The sequence below is a fragment of the Meriones unguiculatus genome, chromosome 3 (assembly GCF_030254825.1).
Source record: "Meriones unguiculatus strain TT.TT164.6M chromosome 3, Bangor_MerUng_6.1, whole genome shotgun sequence".
NCBI classification, from domain to species: Eukaryota; Metazoa; Chordata; class Mammalia; order Rodentia; family Muridae; genus Meriones; species Meriones unguiculatus.
The window spans coordinates 97,228,300-97,255,855 of NC_083351.1; the positions used below are offsets into that span (position 1 = coordinate 97,228,300).

Below are 27,556 nucleotides of genomic sequence, written 5' to 3' on the forward strand. Positions count from 1 at the left end.
ATTCATATCCTCTTTGAGTTCTTTGGTAATGTTTAATATTTCTCCAGATGCCAATAAAGAACTTTTTAACTGATGTCTTAGTAAGGATAAATCCTAAGCTCTTTTATATCCCCTTCTAGTTTATGTGCTGTGGTTAATACACTTTACAAAAACCCCCAATGCTTCTCAGGGTTTCCTCCTTTCAGAAAGTTCTGTTTTTTTTTTTTTTTTTCTTCTTCTAATTTTATTACTGCAACTTAGGGAGTCAGCCTATCAAGATCCTCTTGTAAAACAGAATATAACTTTGTTTCCTATGACAATTATGAGAAAACAACTTTTAATGAGGCCAGATAAAAAAATGCCACCTGTGATCAGAATTAAGTGGCAAAGATGGACCTTATCTATTTTTTTCCATAAAAGCTGACATTAGCTCAAACAAAAAAAGGAAAAAAAGATTAAAGGAACAAATGTAAATCATGTTGATATGAAAGTTTCAACATTGTCTCTCTCTTTTAAGTAAACTCAAATTTTTAATAGGCCTTTTTGGATATATATGTATATATATATAAAACCAAGTAAGAACTGCAATTACAATGATTAATACTTGATAACATATCCAGTAACCAAATCTATCTACCTAGTAAATAAGTGTGTATGGCTTGTGTCCCTATTTCAATATGGTTGTTTCCATGAAAACGGGTTGTGTCATTAGTCAAAAACCACAGTTCTCATTGAAAGGGAACCAGATATTGTTTATTTTGGAGCCAAACATGAATGACACATGTTAACGTTAGTTATCTCTAAACACAAGTAAATGCCTAGTCACTACAAAGGGACCCCACAACACACCATCCTAGAATTTCACCACAGCCCAAGTTAGTGAGAAAAGTGAATTTATTCGGGTTTTCTTACAGGCCAAAGGGAAGGGTTACTTACAATTGGAGGACCCAAGGGGAAAATATGCCATACAGATGATGGCTCAGGAATCCAGATTCAGATTACCCAAGTACAGTCTGACAGCATGGCAACAGTTTGAGGAAAGTTATAAAGAATAATCAATCAATGCGCCTTGAAAACACATTGTCTGGAAGAATAGGTTGGTAGATTACAGCATAGCAAAGTCTTTGCTATAGGACTCAGATGTTCTTAGCTGAAACTAGGGGTCTGATTCTCGATTTAAAAAGACATTGTGACATTCTCTCCAGTATAAATGTCAGTTATCATTATAACTCTGATAACTAAGGTATACATAAAAGTGAAAAGCCTTCACATATCCTTTGCTATCCAACTTTGATTTCCGTTGTTTTCATAAATGCCATAACCAAAAAACAACGTAGGACAGGAACGGGTTTTCAGTTCAGGAATTACAGTTAGTCAGCCAGTTCAGCCAGGACAAGAGCTCAAGGAAGAAATCCTGAGGCAGGAACGTTAAGTAGAAACTATTGAAGAGTTCTGCTTACTGGCTTGATCCCTCAGATTTATGCTTGGACAGAATTTTCATTCACTCAGGACCACCTGCCCAGGGGTTGGACTGGGCATTAATTTGCATCTAAGAAAATGTTCCATCAACACATTTGTAAGCCAGTCCAATCTAGGCAACCACACAGCTGAGGCTTCATTAGAAAATGCAAAGAGATGTGAAGTTGAACAGTGAAGCTTGTGGAATTCTTTGGTGTTGACTGAGATTTAAATTATTAAAGGGTCTGACAAATTATTTGTATGAGTAGTTTCTCTCTAGTATGAAGTTTCTGGGGATAAGTAAAGTAAGAAAAACAGGTATATTCTTGCCACAAACCTTGCATTTCTGAAGTACTAATTCTCTCATGCTTATGCAGTGATGAATTACAGATAAACACCTGGGTATATTTTGCATATTTGTAGAGATTCTCTCAAGTGTGAATTCTCTGACATTCCGCAGTGCTGAATCTTAAGTGAAACCTTGATAATATGCTTTACCATTGTAAGGTTGTTCTTCAGTACCAATACTTTTGTTTTAAAAGCCTTGTCAATTTGTTCACATTTGTAGTGTTTCTTCCCAGTACACATTTTAAGGTGGTTAGATAGGGATTAGCAAAGCACTTGCCATGCTTCACAAGAGTTTGGTTTCTTTCTACTATGGATTCATCTGAGTTGGATATGGTCTGAGTGATAAGCAAAAGCACATCCCTCACACTAGTAGGGTCTTGTAGGGTCTCTCTTAAGAATGAACTCTGTTTTCTTTTCTTTTTTTTTTTTTAAAGATTAAAGAATAAAAAGTTTTTCCAGCATTTCCCCATGTATAGCATTTCTAAACAGAACAAACTATCTTGTGTTGAGTAAGGTTAAAAAGTTTAGTAGAAGCTTTCCCACATTTGTGGTCTTTCTCGACAGTATGATTCTTTTAATGTTTAGATAGTCAAAAGCGAGTACAAAAGCCTTGCCACAGTCCTCACACTTGTGTGATTTCCCCTCAGATGCTTAAGGTCTAGAGGACAGGAAACATTTTTCCATATTCTTCACAGGGGTTAAGATTTCTGTTCAGGAATTTATTCTGAGGTAAGAATGGATGAGTTAAAAAGCCTTTTCATATCCTTCCCAATTGCAGGGTTTTATCCTGAATGAGTACTCAAGTGGGTAGCAAGTTCTAAGTGAGTATTGAAGACTTTGCCACACACTTCACACTTGTAGGGATTCTCTTGAGAATGAATTCTTTGATGCTCCTTAAGGCGAGAAGGATAGTAAAACTTTTTGCCACACTCCTCACACTTGTAGGGTTTCTCTCCAGAATGAACCACCCTGTGCTGAGATAGATATGAATGAGTAGAAAAGGCCTTTCCACACTGCTCACACTTGTAAGGTTTCTCTCCAGTATGAATTCTCTGGTGTCTAGAACGTCCTGAGCGAGTACAAAAGTCCTTGCCACATGCATCACACCTGTATGGTTTCTTTCCAGAATGAATTGCTTGGTGTTCTTTAAGGATTGAAGGATAGTAAAAGGTTTTACCACATTCCTCACATTTGTAAGGTTTCTCCCCAGTATGACCTAATTTGTGCTGAGTAAGATATGAGAGAGTATAAAAGGCTTTGCCACATATTTCACACTTGTAAGGATTCTCTTGAGAATGAATTCTTTGATGTTCCTTAAGGCGAGAAGGATAGTAAAACATTTTTCCGCATTCTTCACACTTGTAGGGTTTTTCTCCAGTATGAAATCTCTGGTGTTTAGAAAGTCCTTTGGGGGTACAAAAGACATTGCCACATATTTCACACTTATAGGGATTCTCTTGAGAATGAATTCTTTGATGTTCCTTAAGGCGAGAAGGATAGTAAAACTTTTTGCCACACTCCTCACACTTGTAAGGTTTCTCTCCAGAGTGGACTACCTTGTGCTGAGTAAGGTATGAATGAGTAGAAAAGACTTTTCCACATTCTTCACACTTGTGGGGTTTCTCTCCAGTATGAATTCTCTGGTGTCTAGAACGTCCTGAGCGAGTACAAAAGTCTTTGCCACATGCATCACACCTGTATGGTTTCTTTCCAGAATGAATTGCTTGGTGTTCCTTAAGGATTGAAGGATAGTAAAAGGTTTTACCACATTCCTCACATTTGTAAGGTTTCTCCCCAGTGTGACCTAATTTGTGCTGAGTAAAGTATGAGTGAGTATAAAAGGCTTTGCCACATATTTCACACTTGTAAGGATTCTCTTGAGAATGAATTCTTTGATGTTCTTTAAGGCGAGATGGATAGTAAAACTTCTTGCCGCATTCTTCACACTTGTAGGGCTTATGACCAGTGTGAACTATCTTGTGATGAGAAAGGTATGAATGAGTAGAAAAGGCCTTTCCACACTGCTCACACTTGTAAGGTTTCTCTCCAGTATGAATTCTCTGGTGTCTAGAACGTCCTGAGCGAGTACAAAAGTCCTTGCCACATTCATCACACCTGTATGGTTTCTCTCCAGAATGAATTGCTTGGTGTTCTTTAAGGACTGAAGGATAGTAAAAGGTTTTACCACATTCCTCACATTTGTAAGGTTTCTCCCCAGTATGACCTAATTTGTGCTGAGTAAGATATGAGAGAGTATAAAAGGCTTTGCCACATTCCTCACACTTGTACGGTTTCTCTCCAGAATGGATTCTCAGATGTTTAGAAAGTTGCCAGCAAGTTCTGAAAACCTTGCCACATACTTCACACTTGTAGGGTTTCTCTTGAGAATGAGTTATTTGATGTTGTTTAAGGTTTGAAGTACAGTAAAACATTTTACCACATTCTTCACATTGGTAAGGTTTCTCTCGGGTATGACCTATCTTATGCTGAATCAGGGAAAGATGACTAGCAAAGGCTTTCCCACATTCTTCACACTTGTAGGATTTCACTTCACAATGAATTTTCAGGTGTTTAGATACTGAATGGAGTGTACAAAAGGCATTACCACATTCTTCACACTTGTAGGCTTTCTCTCCTGGATGAATCCTTGGGTGTTCAGACAGTCCTGAGCAAGCAGTAAAGGCCTTGACACAGTCTTCATATTTATAGGGCTTCTCTTCAGTACAAAATCTCTGGTCCTCAGAAAGTTCTATGGGAACACAAAAGACCTCACTACATACCTCAATCTTAAAGGGATTCTCTTGAGAATGAATTTTTTGATGTTCTGTAAGTTGAGAAGGACAATAAAACGGTTTCCCACATTCTTCACAGTTATAGAATTTCTGTCCAGTGTGTTCTACCTCGTGCTGAGTAAGACATGATTGAGTAGAAAAGGTTTTTCCACATTCTTCACACTTGTAGTGATTCTCTCCACTACAAATTCTCTGGTAGCTAGAATTTTCTGAGCAAATACAAATGACTTTGCCACATTCTTCACACTTGTAGGATGTCTCTCCTATATCAATTATCTGGTGTTCAGAAGGTACTGAGCAAGAACCAGAAGCCTTACCACATTCTTCACACTTATAAGCTTTCTCTCCTGGATACATTGTCTGGTGTTCAAGGAGTGAGTTCCAATCACAGGCTTTGCCACATTCTTTACATGTATATGGTTTTATATCTGGTGAGTAAAAGTTGAGATATAAATTAAAAACTGAGTAACAATCTTTATGTTTATAATGCTTATCTTTAATATAAATACCTTTACTCAGAAATTACAAATTTCCACACCTATATTCCCTACAATGTAATTCAGAAAATGCAGTGAATGGAAACAATCAAAATTTCCACTGAAATAAGAAGACCAAATAGAACACAGAAATAATAAGATATTATTAACAGTTAAATAACAAAGAAGGTTGTACCATCAATAATAATGGGAATTCCTAAGAACATTATGGTAACAGAAATGAGGCCACTAAAAATATAGAAATTATACAACATATATAAAAAATATAACTAGATAAATGGAGGAAATGTTTTATTAATGGTGATTTCTGAAGTTGGCAGAATATGTAGAAATACACACTTTTTATCCTAAATTTAATTTGGAAGATACAAAATATATGCTGTATAACAATTAAGTTATTTTTTTAAAACTTTCCTTTAAAGATTTACTTATTTATTATGTATACAGTATTCTGCCTGCATGTACACCTGCACGCCAGAAGAGGGCACCAGATCTCATTATAGATGGTTGTGAGCCACCATGTGGTTGTCTGGGAATTGAACTCAGGACCTATGGAAGAGCAGTCAGTGCTCTTAACCTCTGGGATATCTCTCCAGCCCCAATTAGAGTTAATTTAAGTATTATATTTTTATTAAGTATTATATTTCAAAGAGAAGCTTTATGTTGTGTTTTCACAATAAATAAATATCTGAATTATGTTATGATCAGAAAAGAAAAAAAAACCACTCAAGTTTACCTATAATGACAGCACCTCTGTTGGAGACACATATCAAGGCTACAGGATAAAATTAGCCCAAGTCTTAATATCTGCTTACAAGATAACACAATCTATAATAAGCAGTGAAGAGTTGATATACAAGGCATGAACACAGGAGCCTCATGCTTTCACATGAAGTGGAAACACAGTTCTGAGGCCCACAGAACCAAAGTTCACTGGTTTAATCTTACACTGTCCTAAAGTGTTTTTTACCCTGTTCACAAACACATTTAGCTTACATGTAAAAATATCCCCAAAGGCTATGCATTTTAAATAGGTAACAAACATAGTATGAGAGAGAAGAAAACTTTATGAGAATATATTTTAATCATTCATAACACCTAAGAAAAATTTAATTACCATACATGTAAGTGAAAAAAGTTTATTTGTGATTATAGTATATTATGATGGCTTCACATATAGGTCTTTAAACACATGTACAAATTTTCCTAAGTATAAGAAACAGTAAAAAATCTGCTGCAATGCAGATTCTCAGCAACAATGACAACTTTGTTAGTCACTATGACCACAAGCAGAGCTCTGTGGAGGGGAAAACAAAACTTAGAGACATAAAGCAGCATTTGACAGATGTCTTCTGATAGAAATGAACTAATAAATAAGTGGGATACCTAAAAATTGATTTCCATTACAACATAACATCTCAGTGTACATAGTAAAGTCTGGCTTTCTGACTCCCACTCTGTCCTGACCCCTCCATTCCTACACACCTGTGTGCATGGTGGCTGCTGCTGGTCTTGTCACATCTGAAGGCTCTTGTCTTTGCTCCAGAAACGTGACCAGGTATGGCTTAGGGAAAGCAAGACCTGTTTGTGGGGAAAAAGGAATAAGATTGTTTGTGTGTTTTTCACCTAGGAAACTAGATATCTATTTCAGAATTGTGCTCTTGGGGGTGGGGGGGAAGGGCTTCATTTTCTTAATTTACAAGAGAAAATACTAAAACTCAAGGGTATGCCTCATGGCTGTGGACATTACCACTACAGTAAAGGATACCAGTGAGGCTAAGCATCCTGATGGCACTGCTTGACAAAGTTCCAGTACTGCAATGACCTGCACTGACCCTTTATTGCCCTTGGTGGAAAATTACTGCTTATTTTTTACTTCCTATTAAAGGCCTCTCTCTAAAAGCTAGCGATGGGAGATGTAACAAGAACTGGTGTTAATAAGAATAAAGTTAATGGAACTTCCGTGGGAAAAACAGCTATGAAGACAATTGAGTCTTTTATAGAGTGTATTATTTAGACACATACTTGGGATTATTAAATAAGGGATACTAGTAAGCATGAGACAGAAGATCCAAGAAAATTCACTAAGTAAGAAAAACTTTTAGGGAAATTCTAAAAGCTGACAAGCTGTAACTGAATCACTAGATTTTCATGTCCAGCTTTCAAACAAGAAACTAATATGGACAGAAAAAGATTTTGATCATGCTATTAATAACAAACCTTGGTACCTTCCTGAAGGCAAAGTAAGCACTTTAAGGAATCCTGATGTTCTTCCATCCTTTACAGGATTGTAACAAATACAGGAATAGTACTGAAACAAGGGTTCATGACAAAGGCACAAAGAAAAGTTGGGTGAACTGCTGGCTTTCCTGAGCAGACTAGTCCAATCAGGACCTTTCTGATATTGGAGAAAACAAAGGACACACTGCCTTTGTTTATGCAAAAGGCTGTGTAACTTTTTAAGATCTAAGAAGGGCTGGAGAGGTGGCTCAGTGGTTAAGAGCTCAGTGGTTAAGGCTGCTATTTCAGATGTACTGAGTTCAATTCTCAGCACTGACATGGTGGCTCACAATTGACTATAGCTGTAGTCCTGTGAAATCTGATGATCTGTTCTGGTATGCAGATATAAATGCAGACACAACACCTGTACACATAAAATATATATAAAAAAGAACCAAAGGCAAGTATGGTAGTCTTCTGTTAAATATGAAAGAAAAACAGAGAAAGGAAAGGAAAAATTAAACAAGGGTCAGAGATTGGACTTCTACAGAAAGATAAGTTTGATAACAGGCAGAAGGAAATAACTTCTCATCTATTAATTCTATGCCAAACTGAAACAAAATCAAACTCAAAAAGAGTCATCCTGTCTAGTATTTCTATAACCACAAGGTGTTACAACACCAATCTTAAGGAAGAAAACTTTGAGTTAAAAGAAAACTCATTTTATCATGTTACTTTTTAGTTTTCATGAAATTTGCTTTTTGCTCACTTTCTTTTTTTTTCCAATAATCAAGGAAGACTTTGGAAAAAATGTATTCTAAAAAGCTGTGTAATCAATGATTAAAGTTTCTGAGGAAATATTTTATGTATAAATAAAGCCTGTAAGAGACACAGGTTGTCAGAGTAGGTCAAGCCATACAAGATGTGCTTCCTCTCTGTCCCGTCTCTCATGAAACAAAACTAAAATGTGTCCTGTGTGTGATTCTCCTCTCGTGGTTCTTGCATCCACTCAAGCCTTGTCCTCACCACGGTTGGACCCTGGAAGGATGTTTCTAAGAAACAAGTTAAAATAACAAGAAGGAAAAAAAATTGTCTTAGTTACATCAACAACCTCCCAATTCTTCCTTAGATAAGGGCACATAAATATCAGCACTTCAGAGGCAGAGGCAGGAGGATCTTTGAGTTGGAGCCAGTCTGTTCTACTAGGAGTTCCAGAACAGCCAGGGCTACATAGAAAGACTCTGGCTCAAAATATAAAACCAACAACTACTACCCCACAGACATACAGAAAGAAGAATTTACTATGGAAGTGATCCTCACCCAGGAAGACAAGGTTGCTGTAATTCTCCAACATCACATCCCTGTACAAATTCCACTGAGCAGGCTCCAAGCATTCCCACTCTTCTGCAGAGAAGTCAATGGCCACATCCCTGAATGACAGCATTTCCTGAGATAAAGATAAATGAATGAATAACAGAGCATAATAATAACTAATAATATAAGTGCCAATAAACATTCTGGGCTTATGAATGCATTCTTAGGAAGTACAGTAATAACACTTTAATATTTAAAATAACTAGATACTACTTTAACATTTTTTATTACCCCTTTCCAGCCTTCTATGTGTTTATCTTTCTTTGACAAGTATTCATCTATTTAATATATTCATAAAGCAGCTTTTGAACTCATGACTTTATCTTAATCTGCTGAGTTTAAAAATTTTAATTTATGATTCTATCATGATTTTTTCTTTATTTTTAATTTTTTTACATTTTAGTGTTGGGATTGCTTTTCACCTCATTGCATAAAGTTCTCAAATGTTCAATGAAGCAGTACATTATTTTTCCTTTCTATGGCTAAATAATAGAAAACCAGATTTACATGTTAAAAGGGGTACTTTTTTTATATTGTTACTGGTAGGTAATGCATTGTCTTTATATCAGTTTTAGAATGATCATTTCCTTAAACACTTAACTTTTAAGTTTAAAATGTCCAAAGTCCTTAAACCAGGTGTGGTGATGCATGTCATTAATCTCAGAACTTGGGAGGCAAAGGCAGATGGTTTCTTTGAGTTCCAGGCCAGCTTGGTTTACATAGCAAGTTCTAGGGCAGCCAGGACTACATAGAGAGACCCTGTCTCAAAACAAAACAAAACAACCAAACAACCAAACAAACAAACCAAAAACCAACCAAACAACAAAAATCTGTCTTACAGTCTTCTGTAATATATACTACAAAATGTTTACTTACAGTCCCCATTCTGAGCAACATTTACCATTATGTTTCTTCCTTCTACCTCATTGTGTAAGAACACCAATATTTTCCAATGTCTCCCTTTCCTGATGTACGTGGCTGATAGGATAAAAACATTATTTCTCCAACTTCTGTAGGTTAAAATTCTTTAGACTCAACCTATGTTGCAGGCCATGTGATGCTTGTCTTTCTGTATCTGAAATAATCATTTCCAGTCTCTTCCATACTGACCCAAATTACAGGATTTTATGTTTTGTGTGACTGAACAGTTTTGCATTATATACATGTGCACCACAACATCACTGTCAAAAATCAAGAAAATAATAGATTTCAGTCACATTTGAGTGATTTCAAAATTGTAGAAAAATTATAGAAAATTATAGAAAAGGGAATATAAAGTAAAATTAAGGCATTCACGCTGAAAGAATACTGATATCAGTATAACTGAAATGAGTAAAGGAAACTTGAACGGTCAGAAAAACAAATCTAGTAGAATGTTATTTGCACTTGCTGCAGCACTAGTAAAAGCAGGAAGTAAACTTAGAAAAGCATCAGGAAGTATGCGTGGCTCTGACAACAGGAAAATGTACAACTGTGCATCAATGAGGATGGTACTTTTACTCTTCTTAATGACACCTCTGAGACCTGTTTAAGCACAAGAATGAGATAATATTGACCCCCGGTATTATTTCCAGTTACTTACAATTATTTGAGCTTCATTTTACAATTTTTATTAACTTGTCAACTTTCTCTTAATAATTTCCCTTTACTGTATGGATTTTGTGTATGAAGCCAAACTATACTTAGTTGTTTAGTAAAAGCCAGGTTGCTACGCTTGTCACATACTACTCATATGCGGACAACAAGCAAGGCAAGGTTTAGAGGACAGCCTTCAATTTCCTAGTCCTTTCTCATGATGGCAAAGAGTAGAGCCGTCCTTAAATTCTAGCTCAAGATGGGTGGCCACTGTTATTCTTAAAGGCCAAATATCAATAAGTATTATAAAGAATAAAATTAGGAAACATGGGCCAAAGAAAAAACAAAATATTCCAAAGATGCCCTGAACATGCTACCTGTGTTAATGATCTAAAGGAGAATTCAGACAACTAAACAAAAAGCTAAGATAATAACTGCATATGTAAACAAGAGCATCAGACATCAACCATGCAATAAATACAAAAAGCAAGCCAGGTGCAGTGGTGCACGCCTGTAATCCCAGAATTTAGGGAGCAGAGGCAGGCAGATCTCTGTGAGTTCAAAGCCAGTCTGGCCTATAAAGCGAGTCCAGACAGCCAAGGATACACAGAGAAACCCTGTCTTGAAAAACCAATAAGTAAGTAAGTAAACAAACAAACATGTACACAGTGGTAGAGCTGAAAATGCCATACTAAATAGCAAATAATAAAGGACTGAACACTAGAAAGGGTCTGGCAGAAGGAAGCCTCAGCAAACAGGAAGGCTGCCATAAATTACAATAGCATAAAAAAAAAAAAGACATCAAAAATACTGAAGGCCTGTAGGGTGGCACTTGGAGCCCAGTGTAATGACCTGAAGTGGATCCCTAGTACAATACTTTTTTTCCAAAAGATTTATTTATTATATATACAATGTTGTGTTTGCATGTACACCTGTACTCCAGAAGAGGGCACCAGATTTTATTATAGATGGTTGTGAGCCACTAAGTGGTTGCTGAGAATTGAATTCAGGACCTCTGGAAGAGCAGCAAGTACTCTTAACCTCTGAGCCATTTCTATAGCCTGGTACAATGATTCTTAAATTCTGCTCCTGCATAGGCATAGCATGGTATGTGTCCTATATATACAAACAGATACAATAAGGAAAGAAAAAGGAAAAAAAAAACAAAACTGAAGAGAGTGTAAAGGATTTATGAAACACTATATACAGAATAAAAGGAGGAAAACAGAATGGTGTTATATGTCTGTAATTTCAGTTCTTGAATGGTGTAGGTAGGAATATCAGGTGTTCATGGCCAGCCTCATCTGCATAAGATATTTAAGGCTAGCCTGTGATATATGAAGACCTCCTTTATTTAAAAAAATAAAAAATAAAATAAACAAGAGAAATATGATTTTTAAACTTACATTATGTGAAATAAGTGATGAAAACTAATCAAAACTTTTAACAAACATCACTCTAGATAACACTGAAGAAATTCAAGAAGGCTAAGCAAGTTGTGTTAAGTAATTCTAATAGGAGCAGAAAAACAATGGCTTCTCACCCAGAAAGCACTTCTGTAAAATCCTAACTAGGTTATCCGAGCAGAAATAATAGCCAGGAAAGGTGAGGGATGATATGTCACACATGATGGATGGAAAAGAACAAGCATGAATACATAAACAAAGCTGCTCCCTAACAGATAAGGCCACAGAACAAAAAACTTGATTCAAGAGTCAGTGGCAGAGCCGCAATGAAGAGAAAGCTATACATTGGAAATAGTCTTCCAAAACAGCAGAGGAAAACAGTGACAAGGAGAGTGTTAACAGACAGATCCTCAAGTCACAAGTGGAATGATAAAATATGGCTAAACACAGTAACACTATGAAGCTCTGGATGTCCTGGAATTCATTATGTAGATGAGGCTGGCCTTAAATTCATAGAGATCCACCTGCCTCTGTCTCCCAAGCATTAGGATTAAAGAAAGTATGTGACACCTGACCCAGTCATTTCTCTTCCTCTTCTTCTGTCTCTCTTCTCTCTTTCTCACACACACATAGTGTCTCTCTGTGTATCCTGGACTTGCTTTGTAGACCAGATCGGCCTCAAACTCACAGAGATCTGCCTGCCCTTGCCTCCCTGAGTGCTGGGATTACAGGCATGTGCCACCATGCCTGCCCCAGTCATTTCTTAAGAAAAGAAATTAGACTTGTAGAGATGAAATTGAGAGATGAGAAACACATCCTTCACTGTTCTTTTACCTATGAGACAGCTCAGGTGGTAAATTTTAACTTCACTTCTTTTGAATGGAGGCTGGTCCTAGACACAAGCCTAGACCAACAAAATGGAAAGAGTAGAAGTCCTAAGAAGTCTGCATACCATGCCTGTGTCCCTCAGAGATAGTCCTTCATAAAAACAAAACAGTCTTGACTAGCAGGAGCTTATGGGGAAGTCAAAGCTAGATGCAAAGAGAGGGCTAGATTCCCAATTAGCTCTTAGCCACAAGCGACTACATTGGAAACAGAACATCTACAGATTAAAGAATATGCTGTCTTAAAGACATACCAGATGAATGATAAAGTACCCAACCCACAGGTCTCTAGCCCAGCTCTTGACCCACATGCAGCAATCATTAATTCTTGTTTTTCAGTCAACATATTTCGCAATACTATGACTCAGAGTGCCTATTTGGAACACTAAAAATGGTATGGGAGACAACAGGTTATGTATTTATTTAAAACATGAAATGCATATTTAGACAGCACATTAGTTTTCAGGTAAATAACACATGCTTTTTTTTTATATATTCAATGTGCAAATGTAACAGTGATTTTAAATATTCAGTACATTATTCTTTGTTCCTAATGAAATGTTAAGTGCAACCATAAGTTAACAGTTGAGGCTCATCCTTTCATCCATCTGATTTATCTTTATGCAGCTACCCAAAGAAGGTAATAATTGTACTTTATCATACATCTGGTGTGGTTTTAAGACAGCGTGTTCTTTAATAATTGCATCTCTTTGAGAAGAGTCTGCCACATAATCCAGTACATATTTTTCCACTCAAAATATGTTACTGTATTTGAAAACAGCTATGTATAGACTGAAGGACAGAAATATTTATAAACCCTCATTTTCATTCCTTGCAACTTTCTGTTTCCTATTCCCCAATCTATACAAATAACTTCTGTATCTTTTCTCCATGCTTTCCAACATATGTCACATAGATCACTAGAAAATAAACATCATCATCATCCTGCAAACTTTCCCTGTGGAGTTTCCCCAAAAACATGTCTAACATAACAATGTTACTATACACACACACACACACACACACACACACACACAGAGTTTCTAAAATAAATCGCTCCTTCCCTATCTTCACTGTAAGGAAAGGGGCAGGGCTTAATACCATGGGAGACAGCACTCCTCCCTAAAAGCGGAAGAAATCCCACTCAGCAGTCTACTGGCTGAATGGGAAGGACTGTGGAGAATGTGGTTGTCATTATCCACATGCAGACCTGGAGTTCCCCACAGAGTTCAACCTGTTGTGCAAATACTGGGCAAGCCATCCAAGCTGCAGACAGAGGAATGTAAAACTGTGGAGGGCTGCATCAGTCACATCCACAGAGTGAAAAATTAGGGAATGATGAAGTCTCAGGTCAGACAGGAAGGAGATTGAAAGAAATCAGGAAAGAAACAGAAGAGAGCACCATGAGGTCATTACAGAAACTAACAAAACTTAATACTGAAAGGTAATCAATGTTCTCTGAAAATAGGTAAGGCAAAGAATTGTTCCCCACAGGTGCTGGAGACATGGCTCAGCAGTTAAGAGCACCAAATGCTCTTCTAGAGGCCACAAGTTCAATTCCCAGCACCCACATGGCAGCTCATACCTGTCTTTAACTCCAGTTCCAGTGCTCCTGACAGCCCCACACAGACATACATGAGGGCAAACCATCAATGAACATTAAATAAATAAAAATAAATTATTAAAAAAAGGCGAAGCAAAAAAATAAAAATAAAAAAAGAATTGTTCCCCACACAGCAAACAAAAACAAGTATCTACTTCTAAAATTTAATGTCTTTAACAAAAGTATGTTTGTGAGAAAAAATATTAAATTTAATGTCAAACAGGGTCAAAAGAACTTCTCAAACACAAGTAGAAAATTTGAAAATCAGCAAAATGTCAATTAGAAGGATTCCTGTCTGGTTGCTGGTGCTAAACCAGACGACAGAAATCATAAAATGTATTTAGTGCATAGAAAAACTATTGTTTTATTTAGCCTAGGCTGACGATAACCTTCAACTCCCAATTTCCTGTTTCCACCTCCCAAATGTAGATGGCAGGGTTATGTCACAGATAGGCTTCAGTCACAGGTGCTTACTTTAAGTTATGCATACTTGAAGGGTCTTTAGGTTATAAGTGGGCATGCTGCTGCATCATCTGCACACTGTAAAGAGATAGCTTTAATGCACAAGGCAGTGTAAACATTGTACTGCCTACAGGTTACTGCCATTAACTAGGAACCATCTATTTTAATTATAGTTACAAATTCCACAGAAAATTCTGGTCTGTAAGATAAGGCGATTTAAAGATTAGGCTAATCATAAGAAACTTAGAAAAAGAAATCACACACTGAAATTAGCCAGACCCAAAGTATGCACAACCTCGCTGAACTTGTACATAGCTAGAAATGTTTGGAACAGAAGCTGTGGAGCTTCACATTCGTTTCATACTTTAGTTAGAAAAGTTTAATAAGAGGTCCTGGAATTTGCTCTGTAAACCAGGCTGGCCTCGAACACAGAGATCCACATGCCTCTGCCTCCACAGGGCTGGGATTAAAGGTGAACATCACTACCCCTGGGCTAAAAATACCATGTTTCTCATGAGCAGACTTTATGGCATATGCCAGTCTCTAGCACATAAACACTTAGTTTGACTGGGGTGACAATACAGGAAACAGCACAGTAGACAGTAGATGAGGGGCCTACTGTGTACAAATTACAGGACCCTGAGTGCACCACAGTGCTTCAAATTCATCTTTTACTCTTTTGAAACGGTATAAATAATTGGGTAAGCCGTTCCAGAAGAACTATTTAAGGAGAATCATGGAACCCAAATACCATATTCTGTGACAGTCAAGTGTTAGAGAATTTAGACACCGCACCTAATGGACAACGACGCAAGAAAGAAAAGTGTGTGATTACAGAGCAATTAAAAAGCCTGTCGGGTATGCAGGACTATTTCTCCTTCCCAGAGAAACTCAAGGACCTTTGTCCCTTTACTGGCAATCCCTAGACACACTTCTACATTCAAACTAACTCATCTTACACTAACTAATGGAAGTGCATAAGGTATTATTTTCTAGAATTTTTCACTCTACGTTATAGGATCAGTAATTTCTTGTTTTGCAAAGCTCGAATCTTTCCCTTTAAGGGATTATTCTGGCACTACATGGGAGTGGTAGTCTCAGGATTCAGGTCACAGTGTTGATCATGAAGGATTCCTATTCAACATAGCAGTTCATAAATCTAACAGCCTATTCCAAAGAAAATGGGACTAACATACATACACCAATCTCCCTCGCAAAAACTCTCCGACCTTGGAAACTAGTAACTCTCGTGAGCAGACCCATCTTCCCAAGCAACCCTGGATTTTCCACCCTTCCCAATTCCTTCCAGCCCCTATAACAGAAGCTCAGGGTGGACCCAGGCATCCGCCCCGGGCTCACAGCGCCTTCACTTGTAGCCCCATCCGCACCCCAACAGGCTTCCAGAGACGCTGCGGCCCAGCCTAGGTCAGCATGGCTCCACCAAGTCTCTTCTTCCCGCCTCCGGTCCACCCTTCCTCCGCTCCCTCCGCGCCGGGCCCGCCCACCCCGCGCGGCTCCTCCGACCTGCAGAGGTGCGCGGCGCCCTGGACCAGCCTCCATGTCAGCGACGCAACCCAAGCGCGGAGCAGGACACAAGAACCGACCAACTTTGCGAGAAAACGCACCAGCGCAAAGGCAATGCGGAAGTGCGGTTTCCACAATGGCTCCGGGTGAAGCGATGCAGCGGAAGACTACGCTTCCCACAAGTCTGTGCGAAGAAGCGCCAGAAACTCAGGTTGGTGGTTTGCGTGTTTCCTGTGTTTCTTACACTGCAGGTGAGGGTGGATCGGAGCAAGTAGCCTCTCCACTGTGACATCCATAGGTACAGGAGGTGTTTGAATGTGAGTAGAGCCTTGAAGAGTAACAATTATTAGGTTTGCTGGTTATTTCTGGTCAATATGTTGCGATTTAAATCTTAAAGTCTACTTATTATGGAATTTATTCCATATGTAAAATTCACACTGACTCAATTTTGCTTTAAAATAACTCAGACAAAAATTGTATGGAATTGACTACTATACCTTTAAGATTATTTCTGAAACTAGTCTATGTGGCCCTCCCTGTCGTTGGAGCTGCTCAGGAGCTTAACCTCAAATCCAAGGCTAGCCTGGACCGAGAGAGAGAGAGAGAGAGAGAGAGAGAGAGGGAGGGAGGGAGGGAGGGAGGGAGGGAGGGAGGGAGGGAGGGAGAGAGAGAGAGAGAGAGAGAGACCTACTCTCAAGCTACAAAGTACAAAAAGGTTTTCGAATCATCTTAGGGGTAAAGCCCTTCCTTGGCTGGGATGAAGGAAGCTTTGGTTATAAACACCATTATAATAAACAGTCCTGTCCTGTAGTAAAATAAAATAACCCGTATGCCACAGCTGGGAAAAAAAAAAAAAAAGGCTTAGTATAACATTGGAATCTATATAGTGTAGTGCATGGGTCAGGGGACACAGAAATGATTTAAAATCATAGAACAAAGCTAAAAACTCGGCTCTCTAGCATTTACATGCAAAGAACTCCCAGAATCCCTCTTAAGTCTTTCCATTATGTCCACAATGTTAATCCATCAATCTGTGTAAGAAATGTAATGTTTGTGAGTTGCAGCAGGACACACACATGCCCCACCACCGCCTTGGAGTACCATTGGTGAGTGTGCTGACTCCTGGTCCATCATGCATTGTAGAATTTCTCTCTGCATTAGGTTTTATATTTCTTTTGCCTTCTTTCATCCTGAAATTAATCCTTCGTGACATCATTTTAAAGGTCAAAGCTATCTGCTTTGAACTGCCCTCAATTCCTTTAACTTGGGACATAGAGATGATTCTTGATAAATGAATAAAGCTAAATTGGCACCGTTTGGGACTTCCTATCTCTTCTTAAGAATTTAGTTCTGTACTGGTCATGCCAGAGACCAAAGTACAAGCTCAACAGAAGGAAGCATCTATACTCATGTGATGGACACTGATTCACAAGGAAGCTGTATCTTAGCTGAGATGGAAATTCACACAAATTTTTTTTATCACCATAAGAAACTCATGTTTTTTTTTTCTTTCCTGAAATGATTAAGCACAATTTTTAATAATATTTGATGACACTAATCCAGTATTTCTATAGCTTGTTCTTCAGGATGTAAATAATGGGACAGATATCTAATTTCTGTATTATTCCAGGCCTAAAATGAGGAACTGACTTGTGACTTGCCTTCCGCAGGGAGCTGACGGAAAGGAAAGACCTTGTAGTTTTTTATGGTCAATGCCAAAAAAGGAGACTACAACATGATAGACATGTCCGTATAATACATTTGAGAGTCTTAGATATTTCAGCCTAGAACAGTCACTGTCATTCTCAAAGCCTCCAGTCAAGTAGCAGTATAACATATATAAACAGGAAACAAGGGCAAGACAATGGAAAGCAAAACCAAAACACACTAAACCTAGAATACTCCAAAGGTGCCCTGAACACCCTACCTCTGTTAACATTAATGACTGAAGAATCCAGACAACAAAAGGGAAAGATAATAACTGCATGTGTAATCAAGAACATTGAAATCAATAAAGCAATGGAAAGGGTAAGGACGGAGCTGGAAATGGCATATTAAATGGGGGGAAAATATTTCATCACCAGATATGGTCCTGCAGAAAGAAGCCTTAGCGAAGATGAAGACTGCCAGAGGTTAAAAACCCCTCCCCCTCCTCCCTGTCAATGGACAAAGAGACACCTTGTTGATGTTCTTATATCAGTCGGGCAGAGCAGATGGCAGTCTTTTGTTTATCCTAGCTTTATGCCTGGCTTGGTGGCTAAAGTTGTCTTCGTTGTGCATAATTGGCCCTCACTGGATAAGGAGGTCTGGAGAGCTGGCCCCACCTTTAACCCATGGCAGCATTTGAAAGAGCTCACTCAGGCAGCACAGCAGAGGTGGCCCAGGTAGCAGGGGTGTGGGTGAGCTGGCCCAGTGGCATGGATGTGGGAGAGCTGACCCTGCCACTTATCTGCTGTCTGCCATAGGGTGGCACAGGCGCAGATGTGATGCCAATCCCTGCCCCTTGACACCTCCAGCAGTCAGGAAAGTGCAGGCTCAAGCTGTTCCACATGAGTTCAGGAAAGCCAGCTCTGCCCATTGCCATCTGTAGCACTCAGGAGAGCAGGCCCTGTACCTTGCCTGGGCAGCACAGTGAACATGGGGGGAGCAGGTGAGCATGCCTTGAGGACAGAGGGAGGGAATGCTGGTCCCACCCCTCCGCCATGAGGTGGCATAGGTTCGGGGGTATGTACTTCCCCGTTTCCCCTCACCATCTATGGCAATTGGGAGAATTGGCCCTGGGGTCACGAGAGCAGGTGAGCTGGCCTTGCTTCCCCCTGGCTGTAGCACTTGGGAGAATGGGCCATGCACCTCTTCTGGGCAGTACATTAGAGCTAGACCTGGTGGTAAGGGCTTAAGTGAAGCAGGCCCAAGGCCAAGAGGGCAGGAGAGCTGGCCCTGAAACTCATCTGGTGTGAGGTGTGTGTGGGGTGCGGCGGTGATGATGCCCTCTCCCATTGTGCCTCACCACCCGCAGTATCCAGGGAAGGGAAGGTTGCCCTGGAAACATGAGAGCAGACCTAGCCCTGTCCCCCTAATGGCTGTAGCACTTGGGGAAGTGGGCCCTGCACCTTGCCTGGGAAACACAGTGGAGCTGGTTCTGGAGGTGTGGATGTGGATGTGGATGAGCCTGCCCCTGAGGGCAGGAGAGCAGGAGAGCTGACTCTGCCTCTTGCTGATGGCCGTGGTAGGTGGCTTAGATGGAGCAGTGCTGGAGAGCTTGCCCTAGTGATGTGGATAAGGCAGGGCTGGCAGGCTGACCAGTTCAGCTACCATCCAGGCCCAGAGGCAGGGCTCTGAATTGGCCCACCCCAACATCTGTGTAAACTGTGAATGGTTGGTATGCATGAAAAGGTAATCTTGCTGTCCCAAGCTGCAGGACCCTCATGACATAGGGAGCCGACAAGATAACCGACAGGAGTCCTGATAAGGACCAGTTGGGGTGGGGATGCTTTTGTGTGCTGTGTGTTCAAATGTTGATTTCTGTACCCACAGATCTAGTTGCAGTTGGACATTATTATTGCCATTATTTTTGAAGCATCTCCTGTCTCAGTGTTGTGTAGAAATTGTTCTCCATCACCACTGATTGGTTAATAAAGAGCTGAATACCCCATAGCAGGGCAGGAGAGTTAAGGCAGGACTTGTGATCCCAGGGAGAGGGTCCCCATGAGAGAAGGTCGCCATGAGGGAGCCATGAGGGCAAGGATGGAGCAGGGGGAGACTAAGATGGCAGGTAACAGGGCACATGGCTGGGAAGTAGTCCAGACCATTGTCGACAGGTTAGAATACTTCGACATCTCCCCAGCTACGGTGCTTCTAGCTTATTAATAAATACACTAGCTCTCTGTGTCATTATTTGGGAGCCAGAGCAGGCATAGAAAAGCTCATACTTTTAATTAGGATCTAGTATTGATGGTGTCACAGAAGCCAGAGATCTCGAACCAGACGGAAGACTCATTACAATAAACATTTGCAAGTGAAGATGTATGTAGAGGGTACACTGTGGGGCACACTGTGGCGCACTGCAGCTTCCACAATGGGATAATTTCTATGCTTTGTTTCTATTGGTGTGTGTATGTGTGTTTGTGTATCTTTGTGTGTGTTTTAATTTAGATGGGAAGGTTGCAAGGGCAAAGGGCAGCTATAAGGAGAGGGGAAATGAACAGAACTGGGCTGCATGATGGAAAACTAATGAAGAATCAATAACAATGTTAAAAAAAAGCACGAAGAAATGCATAGAAACACAAAGAAATACAAAGGTAGACTCAAAGAGAGGGCTGGTTTCATGATAATCCCCCAAACACTAGTAACCCTTCATGTCAGACTTGGGATTTCTATCAAATACAGAACACACTGAAATAAAAACACACTAGAAATATCATGAAATAGCCAACACACAGATCTCTTGTCAGGCTTTGTACACATACGAGGGTAACACACAGCAATCATTAATTCTCATTTTAACGTTTTGCAATACTATGACTCAAACATATAGTTAGAGTACTAAAAAAGGTATGGAAGATCATAGGTAATGCCTTCATTTGACTATGGAATGTAGATTTAGATGGGCTACTGGCTTCAAAATAAATGACATGTTTTATTTTGTATAATGGATGTCTACATGTAATTGTGATTTTAAATTTTTGAATAAACAGCTGCTGTTTGTTCCTAATGAAATATAAGTGAAGTTCATTACGTAAACAGCTAGAACTCAAATTCTCATCCTTGTGATTTATTTTTATGTAGCTATCACAAGGAAAACATTGAATAAATTATTTGAAAGAGTCTGCTATACAAAGTGCCATAACTTTTCAATTGACAATATACCATTGCATTTGAAAACAATTGTGGAGAGGGCTTACTCACAGAAATATTTACAACCCAAAGAAGAAAATGATGAAAATGTATTCTTCTCCTGATTTATTCTGTATGTGTTTGACTCCTATTTAAATCTGCCCAAATATATTCTGTTTTTTTCTAAACAGAAACTGAATGTCATCACCCAGTACACTTTCCCTTTAGGGTTTCCAAGAACAACATGGCTAACATAAAAAGGTAGGTATGTGAGTGTATAAAAACAAGCAGTTTTTCCTTTGTATGGTCATGCAAACAAAGACTAGAATAAAATGACACGTACATGGAAGGAAAGGGGTGGGACTGGACATCATGGGATACTGGAATCCTTGCTGAGGAAACAAATCTCACTATGCAGTTTAGTTTCCTGTCACTACCACATGTGGAGGACAGTGGAGGGTGTGTTTGTCCTTGTCCACATGTAGAAGCAAGCTTGGTTCCAGCTAAATGTAAAGAAGCATTCCACACACAGTTGAACCTGTGGTGTAAAGATGGTGGAAGGCATCCAAGTTGCAGACAGACATCAGTGTAAACAGAGAGGGCTGCAGTAGTCAAGGAGAATTGTAGAATATAATTGGAAATAGTGGAAGTCTCATCTAAGATGTGTAAAGAACACAAGGGGAATAATTCAGGGATAACCTGAATCAGAGATTCTAATTATAGAGTAATGCACACAGCTGGTGAGGTATGTAGGCCTAGTTCTCTTCTCTAGAGATATTAAAGGCTACTCTCTGCCCTTACTAACAATTTATGGGATCATGCCTATCCTCACACCAACTCACCACTTGTTTCTAAAAAGGAGTCCAAACTTCTAACATCAGACTCTGATGGGACTGGATGTGGCATTACTCTCTAGCAGTTTTTATTCTGAAATGTAAAATCAGTAATTATTCAGATTATGAAAAGCTTAGAATGTCCCTCTTATGGAATTATTCTGTCTCTAAATGGGAGTGCCAGTCTGAGGGTTTAGGTCACAGTAGTGGTCATGTATGATTCGTATTAAAAATAAATCTAACAGTTTATTCCAAAGAAAATAGGGCTAATATCCCATACACCAACCTCTTGCACAGAACTCTGCCCCTGGAAAGTAGGAACTTTATGAACTCCTGTCAGCCAAACCAAGAGTATTCAGCCAGCCATAAAGTATAGAAGGGGCCAGATCTCTACTTGTTCTAGATGTCCTGAGAAATCTGACAATGGCCAAATGAGAGTAGGTCAGCTAGTAACAGCATGCTTCCCCATACAACCTGCAACTTGAACTCTCAGCACAGCCTCAGATGCAGGCACTCAGCAGACATGCCCTTCGCAAGCAGTACTGTGCCTTCCATTGTTCTCTTGTCCTGTCCAAAATGCATGTGCTGGACTTGGAAAGGAGGTCTGTACTAATTCCCATATCCATCCCCATTGACTTCTCCTCTGCCCAGCCTAGCTCAGCTCAGCACAGCACCTCTAAGTCAACTTTTCTAGCCTCCAATCCATCAGAGGTCAGCTCCCTCCAAGTGGGATCAGCCTACCTTGCACAGTCCTTCAAGGCTGTATGTCTGTACTGCACCTAAGACCAACCTCTATATCAGAGATCCAACCAACACAGAGCAGGACCCAATAAAAAGAGGCCACAATATAGGAGACATGTTCTATAATATATAAGAGAGGTACTAGAAATTCTAACAGGACACTCAGTTATTTCCAAAGCCCAAATATCGATAAGTGCTATAGGCATGGAGCAGGAAAAAAAAAAAAATCCAAAACAATAACAAAGTACAAGAAAACCACCCAAAGATACCTTAAATACACAACCTATTCTAATGACTAATGACATTACGGTAAATTTAGATAATTAAAATGTCAAGATAATGCTCAACATAAATAAACAAGAATATTAGAAATCAAGCAGTCAGTAAAGTATGAAAAAGCTCAAGAGGTAAAGCAGAAAATGCCAAAAGTTATGGCGAGCAATGCCAAATCCAAGACCAGATGGAGTTGTGCAGAAGTAAGATGTGGAAAACCTGGATGCCGTCATATGCAAGGAGAATGGAAAGGAAGAGACTGAAGAACACCGAGTCTGGGGGATGCTCAGTAGACAAATGCTCTTGTGCCCAGCCTATGGTCAGAGATAGGACATACATGGTGAAAGGAAAGAACAGATTTTCAGAATTGCACAGGCATACAAGGGTATGTGTACCCCACACACACGCACACACACACACACACACACACACGCACACACACACATCACAGTAAATAAATGTAGTAAAGAACACTGAAGAGAGTGTAAGTAATTTATGTGACACGACACATGGTATGAAAAAGAAAATATAAAGCCAGAACAGTGGCACATGTCTAAAATCTTAGTTCATGGAAAGTTTAGCTGGAGGGCCAGCCTCATCTACACAGGATTAAAAAGCTAGTCTTTGCCTTATGATGTCATTCCTAAGAAACCACAATTACTGAAAAAAATATTTAAGAAATGCCATATTTAAATTATATTATGTGAAGAAAGTGATGAACACAAATTACAAGTTTCAACTGGCTCCAGTCTAGAGAAATTTTCATGAGGCCAAGCCAGCCATCCGACTGGACTGAAGCAGTGGTTCCTCACCCAGAAGAAGCATCTCTAAAGTCCTCACTAGGCTACATCATCAGAAAGTGCACTCATGAGAGTTGATGAATGAATGCTACATCAAAAATGATGGATGGGAAGGAACAAGCAGAGTACAGAAAGTGGCCAAGAACAGTAAGCTGCTTGGGCAGTTTCGCCCTTGCAGACTGGGAGATGAGTGGAGGCCAGAGTACAAGGGGCTGGTTCCAGAGTCTTCGAGAGAGAGCTGCAGCAAAGAGACTGGGTGAATGCTTTGTAAAGAATGACCACTGGGTACAGGGTGTCTTTCATCAAAAGAGCAGAGTGAAACTACAATGAGGAGAAGGCCAATGGACCCCAAGTCACCAGTAAAGTAATAAACACTGATTAATATACAAGGCAGTCATTTCTTAAGAAGAAAGGGAGGGGACAGAAGAGAGGGCTTAGTGGTTAAGAGCACTGTCTGCTCTTCCAAAGGACGTGGGTTCAATTCCCAGCACCCACATGGCAGCTCACAACTGTCTGTAAAGCCAATTCCCAGGGATCTGACACTTTCACATTAAAGCATATAAAATAAAAAAATTAAAAAAAAAAAGAAGAAGAAAGTGGGATTACACTATGTTGGATGCTTCTTGACCCGGAGGCTACTATTGTTCTCCTTTGAAGCCCTTGATCTGGGCTTCCACATTACACAGCTCTCAGAGTTACTGGCTTCCAATCTCCTACTAGGATGGGCAATTATTCTCTGTACGTAGCATTCAACCAAAGCCTTCACATTTCTCCCAAACCCAACACTATCATGTTATTTACAGCCGTAGCCCACTCCCTGGAACTAACTTCTGTATTCGTTACATTTCTATTGCTGTGATAAAACACCATGACCAAGACAGGTTGTAAAAGGAACAGTTTATTGAGCGTATGGTTCTCAAGGGACAGGGTCTGTCCTTACTGGGAAAGCATGGCATCAACCAAGCATGGCAATTGGAGCAGCAAGCTAAGAACTCAAAACTTGAACCACAAGCATCAAGCAGAGAGTACCCTGTGAGTGGCATGAGTTTTTAACCTCAAAGCCTGACCCAGTGACATAATTCCTCCAGCAACACCACACCACAGAAGGAGATGGTCAGTTGCTCAGAGGAAAGTCTGCATGGCTCACCCACCCCCCCAAGGCTTAGGGATGTTAATGGAGGGAGGCACCGGAACAGTGTGTGAGCCAGAGGAGAGAACTGTAGTGACTGTTATTTTCCTGAAATAGTACGGCAACTGAAATATCAACTCAGAATGTTTGTTACAGCATGCACAAGGTCTATGTAAATTTAAGCCAGACAAAAATCACAGCAAGAAGAGGTGTGGTAGTTATGAAGTACCACTCTTAGATGAGAGCTATAAAACAGCATTTTATAGCTGTTAGAAGATGATTTGTTTTTCAGGAAGGGTGTGACTCTGTAGATTGACCAAACTCCATTGCAGGACCTACATTTAAGAGTATTGGGTAAAACAAATTGGGATTGATTGAGCTTATAAAGAAAACACAGAATTGTGTAGGTAGGGAAGTCGGAGAAGCTCTTGTTGGAGGATCTTTTTGTGTACTTGTATTCAAAGAATGATTTCTGTACCCACAGATCTGTGTACAAATAACTTTTATTCATCTGATGTAATTGTCATCTTGGATGCTACTGCATCTGTCTACTAACCTAGGCTTAGTTGTGGAAGTTTCTAGCCTTTGTACAATCTAATCTAGGCCTAGAAAATTTTCAGCCTTTGAGACTTACTGCTGAATAAGTTCACCCTTTCTAGCTTTTTCTAAATTCTTGCTGGCTCATTCAACTCAGCTGTTATGGCTCAAACTCCTCTCCAAGCTGACAGATTCAAATTGGCTTCTCTTAGTTTCTCAATGAATTGCTTTCCTTGGCTTTAAACTAACTCTAGCAATTGTACTAATCTTCTGGCTCCTTCTCATTCACTGGCTAATTCTGTCTTCACCTGAGTCTAGCTTGTTCTCTCTTCAACATCTCTATAAAACTCTCCCAGTAAAAACTGCATCTGAATTCCATGAACTGAGGTGCCACAAACTCAACTACATCGATATATTATAGGAAACTTATTCCTACGTTGCTTACAGTGAGACATTACTTGACTACATACACAGTTTCATACCATGTCTGAATACATACTGTGCTAGAGGGGGCTGGAGAGATGGCTCAGTGATTAAGAGCACTGTCTGTTCTTCCAGAGGACCTGGGTTCAAATCCCAGCATCCATAAGGGAGCTCAAAACTGTAACTCCAGTTCCTGTAACTGTAACTGTAACTCCAGTTCCGTGGGATCTCTCACACAGATATACATTAAGGCAAACATAAATAAATTAAAAATAAATAAAAGAAGTAACATACTGTGCTAGACTAGGCACCCTAGTAGCAAACTTTACAAGAATGACTGAATTTCATTATGACTGAACATTAAATCTAAACAATTAAGGTTGCATTACCCATTTATGCGTATGGAAAACATTTGCTTCCTTAGTTCACAAAGCCTGTGTCTTTTTGCTCTCTGTCTCTACCTCTGTCTGTTCATTTTGTGATTTTGCATCATTTCCCCTGCTTCACATCTGATATTATTGGGTCTATCCCAAGTATGAGATTACATGGATTTTCACAAATGTAGGCAGAATGTGAACATCCCAGTTTAAGAAAAGAGAAAAAGGCTTGGAATAAGCATTTCTTGCCATAATGATTGACAAATGCCAGTGTTAATGAATAGATTTAGCCTGGCACCATTTGCCACCATTTTGATTACATTATTCTATTAAAATATAGGTACTTTGTGTTTTGTACATTGTTGCAAGTAAAGACATGTTTCTTTTCATTCCATTACTTTCCATATATGATGGCTAATCTTGGTTGTCAACTTGATTGGATATAGAATCAAGGAAGACACATGCCTCCAACCACTGAAGTCTTGGATTTTCTTCATCAGGTTTCAATCAAGGAAGACTCACCTAATCGTAAATGGAAGCTTATGATGGCAGCCCAGGTGAAAAAATATGGAAGAAACTTTAGATGCTTCCTGCCTGCCCTCAGGGTTATTATCAAGATTATCTGTCTTTTTGTTGAGGCATTCCTTTACTGATATTAGAACCAGCTTCTTCTAAGGTAGACTGAAGATCAGCAACTCTCCAGTGTTGTTATAAATAAAATTGGTGCTGGGATAAATAATGTTATTTATTATTAGCTCTGTAATTATTATGGTGGTGTTATTTAACCCACTGGCACAATTAATAAGACATAGACACTTGTTAGATTTTATAATTGCCTTATTTACCTTGGGCTGGGCAGATATTTCCACCTACACTATCTCAATAACTTCACCACCCACCTCCCAGCCCCCATCCAAGCCATTTGCTTTAACCATCCTTATCTGGACTACCTTCCATCCATAATCTTATAAATACTTGCTTGTATTTTTTATCTGGACCTTTCCACACCATTATCGGAGTCCTTCTCCTGATCCACATGATTCCTTCTCCATGCTAACCCATTGTGGCATCCTCCTGCCTCCTCTCTTTCCATCTGTCTGCTTTCCCTGATTTTCCTCTTCCCAAAGCCTGGGAACTTTAGCCATGCCTACCCCATTCTGCTCTGCCTAGGTTTTAGGCCTTTTAATCAACCAATCAGGTATAATGTCTGAGGCAGTTTTGCCCAACAATGATAGGTGTATCCTGAAAGTAATCAGATCTTGAGGGCCAGTAATTAACATCAAAATACAAGCATCAGACCAACTACAAACACTCCAGGGATCTTCCAGGCCACTAGTATCAGAATGGGAATGTATCCAGGTGCATAAAATGAGCACCTATCACATTCTCAGCATCGCCAGTGTGGAGCAGCCACCACCAGATTACTGGTCTACATCAAGAAAGCCAATCTAATAAATCGCTGTTTAAAAAATTATATATGCACATATA

General features: G+C 39.5%; 1 protein-coding gene and 1 long non-coding RNA gene across 5 annotated transcripts in view; one reads left to right on the forward strand and one right to left on the reverse strand.

The window, feature by feature from the left end:
* Positions 1-710: 710 nt before the first annotated feature.
* On the reverse strand, positions 711-16,251 carry LOC110563501 (zinc finger protein 11-like). Of its 2 annotated transcripts, XM_021660593.2 has the most exons (4): positions 16,123-16,251; positions 8,615-8,741; positions 6,560-6,655; positions 711-5,005 (listed from the first exon to the last, which is right to left on the reverse strand). In XM_021660593.2, exons 1-4 carry the CDS (start codon positions 16,156-16,158, stop codon positions 2,568-2,570), a joined length of 2,697 nt encoding a protein of 898 aa, XP_021516268.1. In that variant the 5' UTR covers positions 16,159-16,251; the 3' UTR covers positions 711-2,567. The 2 variants fall into 2 exon arrangements, with proteins under 2 accessions (XP_021516268.1, XP_060236352.1); XM_060380369.1 differs by lacking the exon at positions 6,560-6,655.
* LOC132653114 (uncharacterized) overlaps positions 16,204-27,556 on the forward strand; it is a 37,909-nt gene continuing 26,556 nt past the window's right edge. The window contains exons 1-3 of one of the 3 annotated variants that reach the window (XR_009590823.1): positions 16,351-16,439; positions 21,147-21,216; positions 26,569-27,474. This is a non-coding gene — a long non-coding RNA (uncharacterized LOC132653114). The other 2 variants (XR_009590824.1, XR_009590822.1) reach the window with 2 other exon arrangements.

Excerpts from the sequence above, each read along its gene's own strand:
- LOC110563501 (XM_021660593.2), bottom strand. The coding sequence starts at position 16,158 with ATGGAGGCTGGTCCAGGGCGCCGCGCACCTCTGCAG. Across the intron at positions 8,742-16,122 it reads GGCGCCGCGCACCTCTGCAG|GAAATGCTGTCATTCAGGGA; the intron begins GTCGGAGGAGCC and ends TCTTTATCTCAG. Across the intron at positions 5,006-6,559 it reads AGCAGCCACCATGCACACAG|ATATAAAACCATATACATGT; the intron begins GTGTGTAGGAAT and ends TTTACTCACCAG.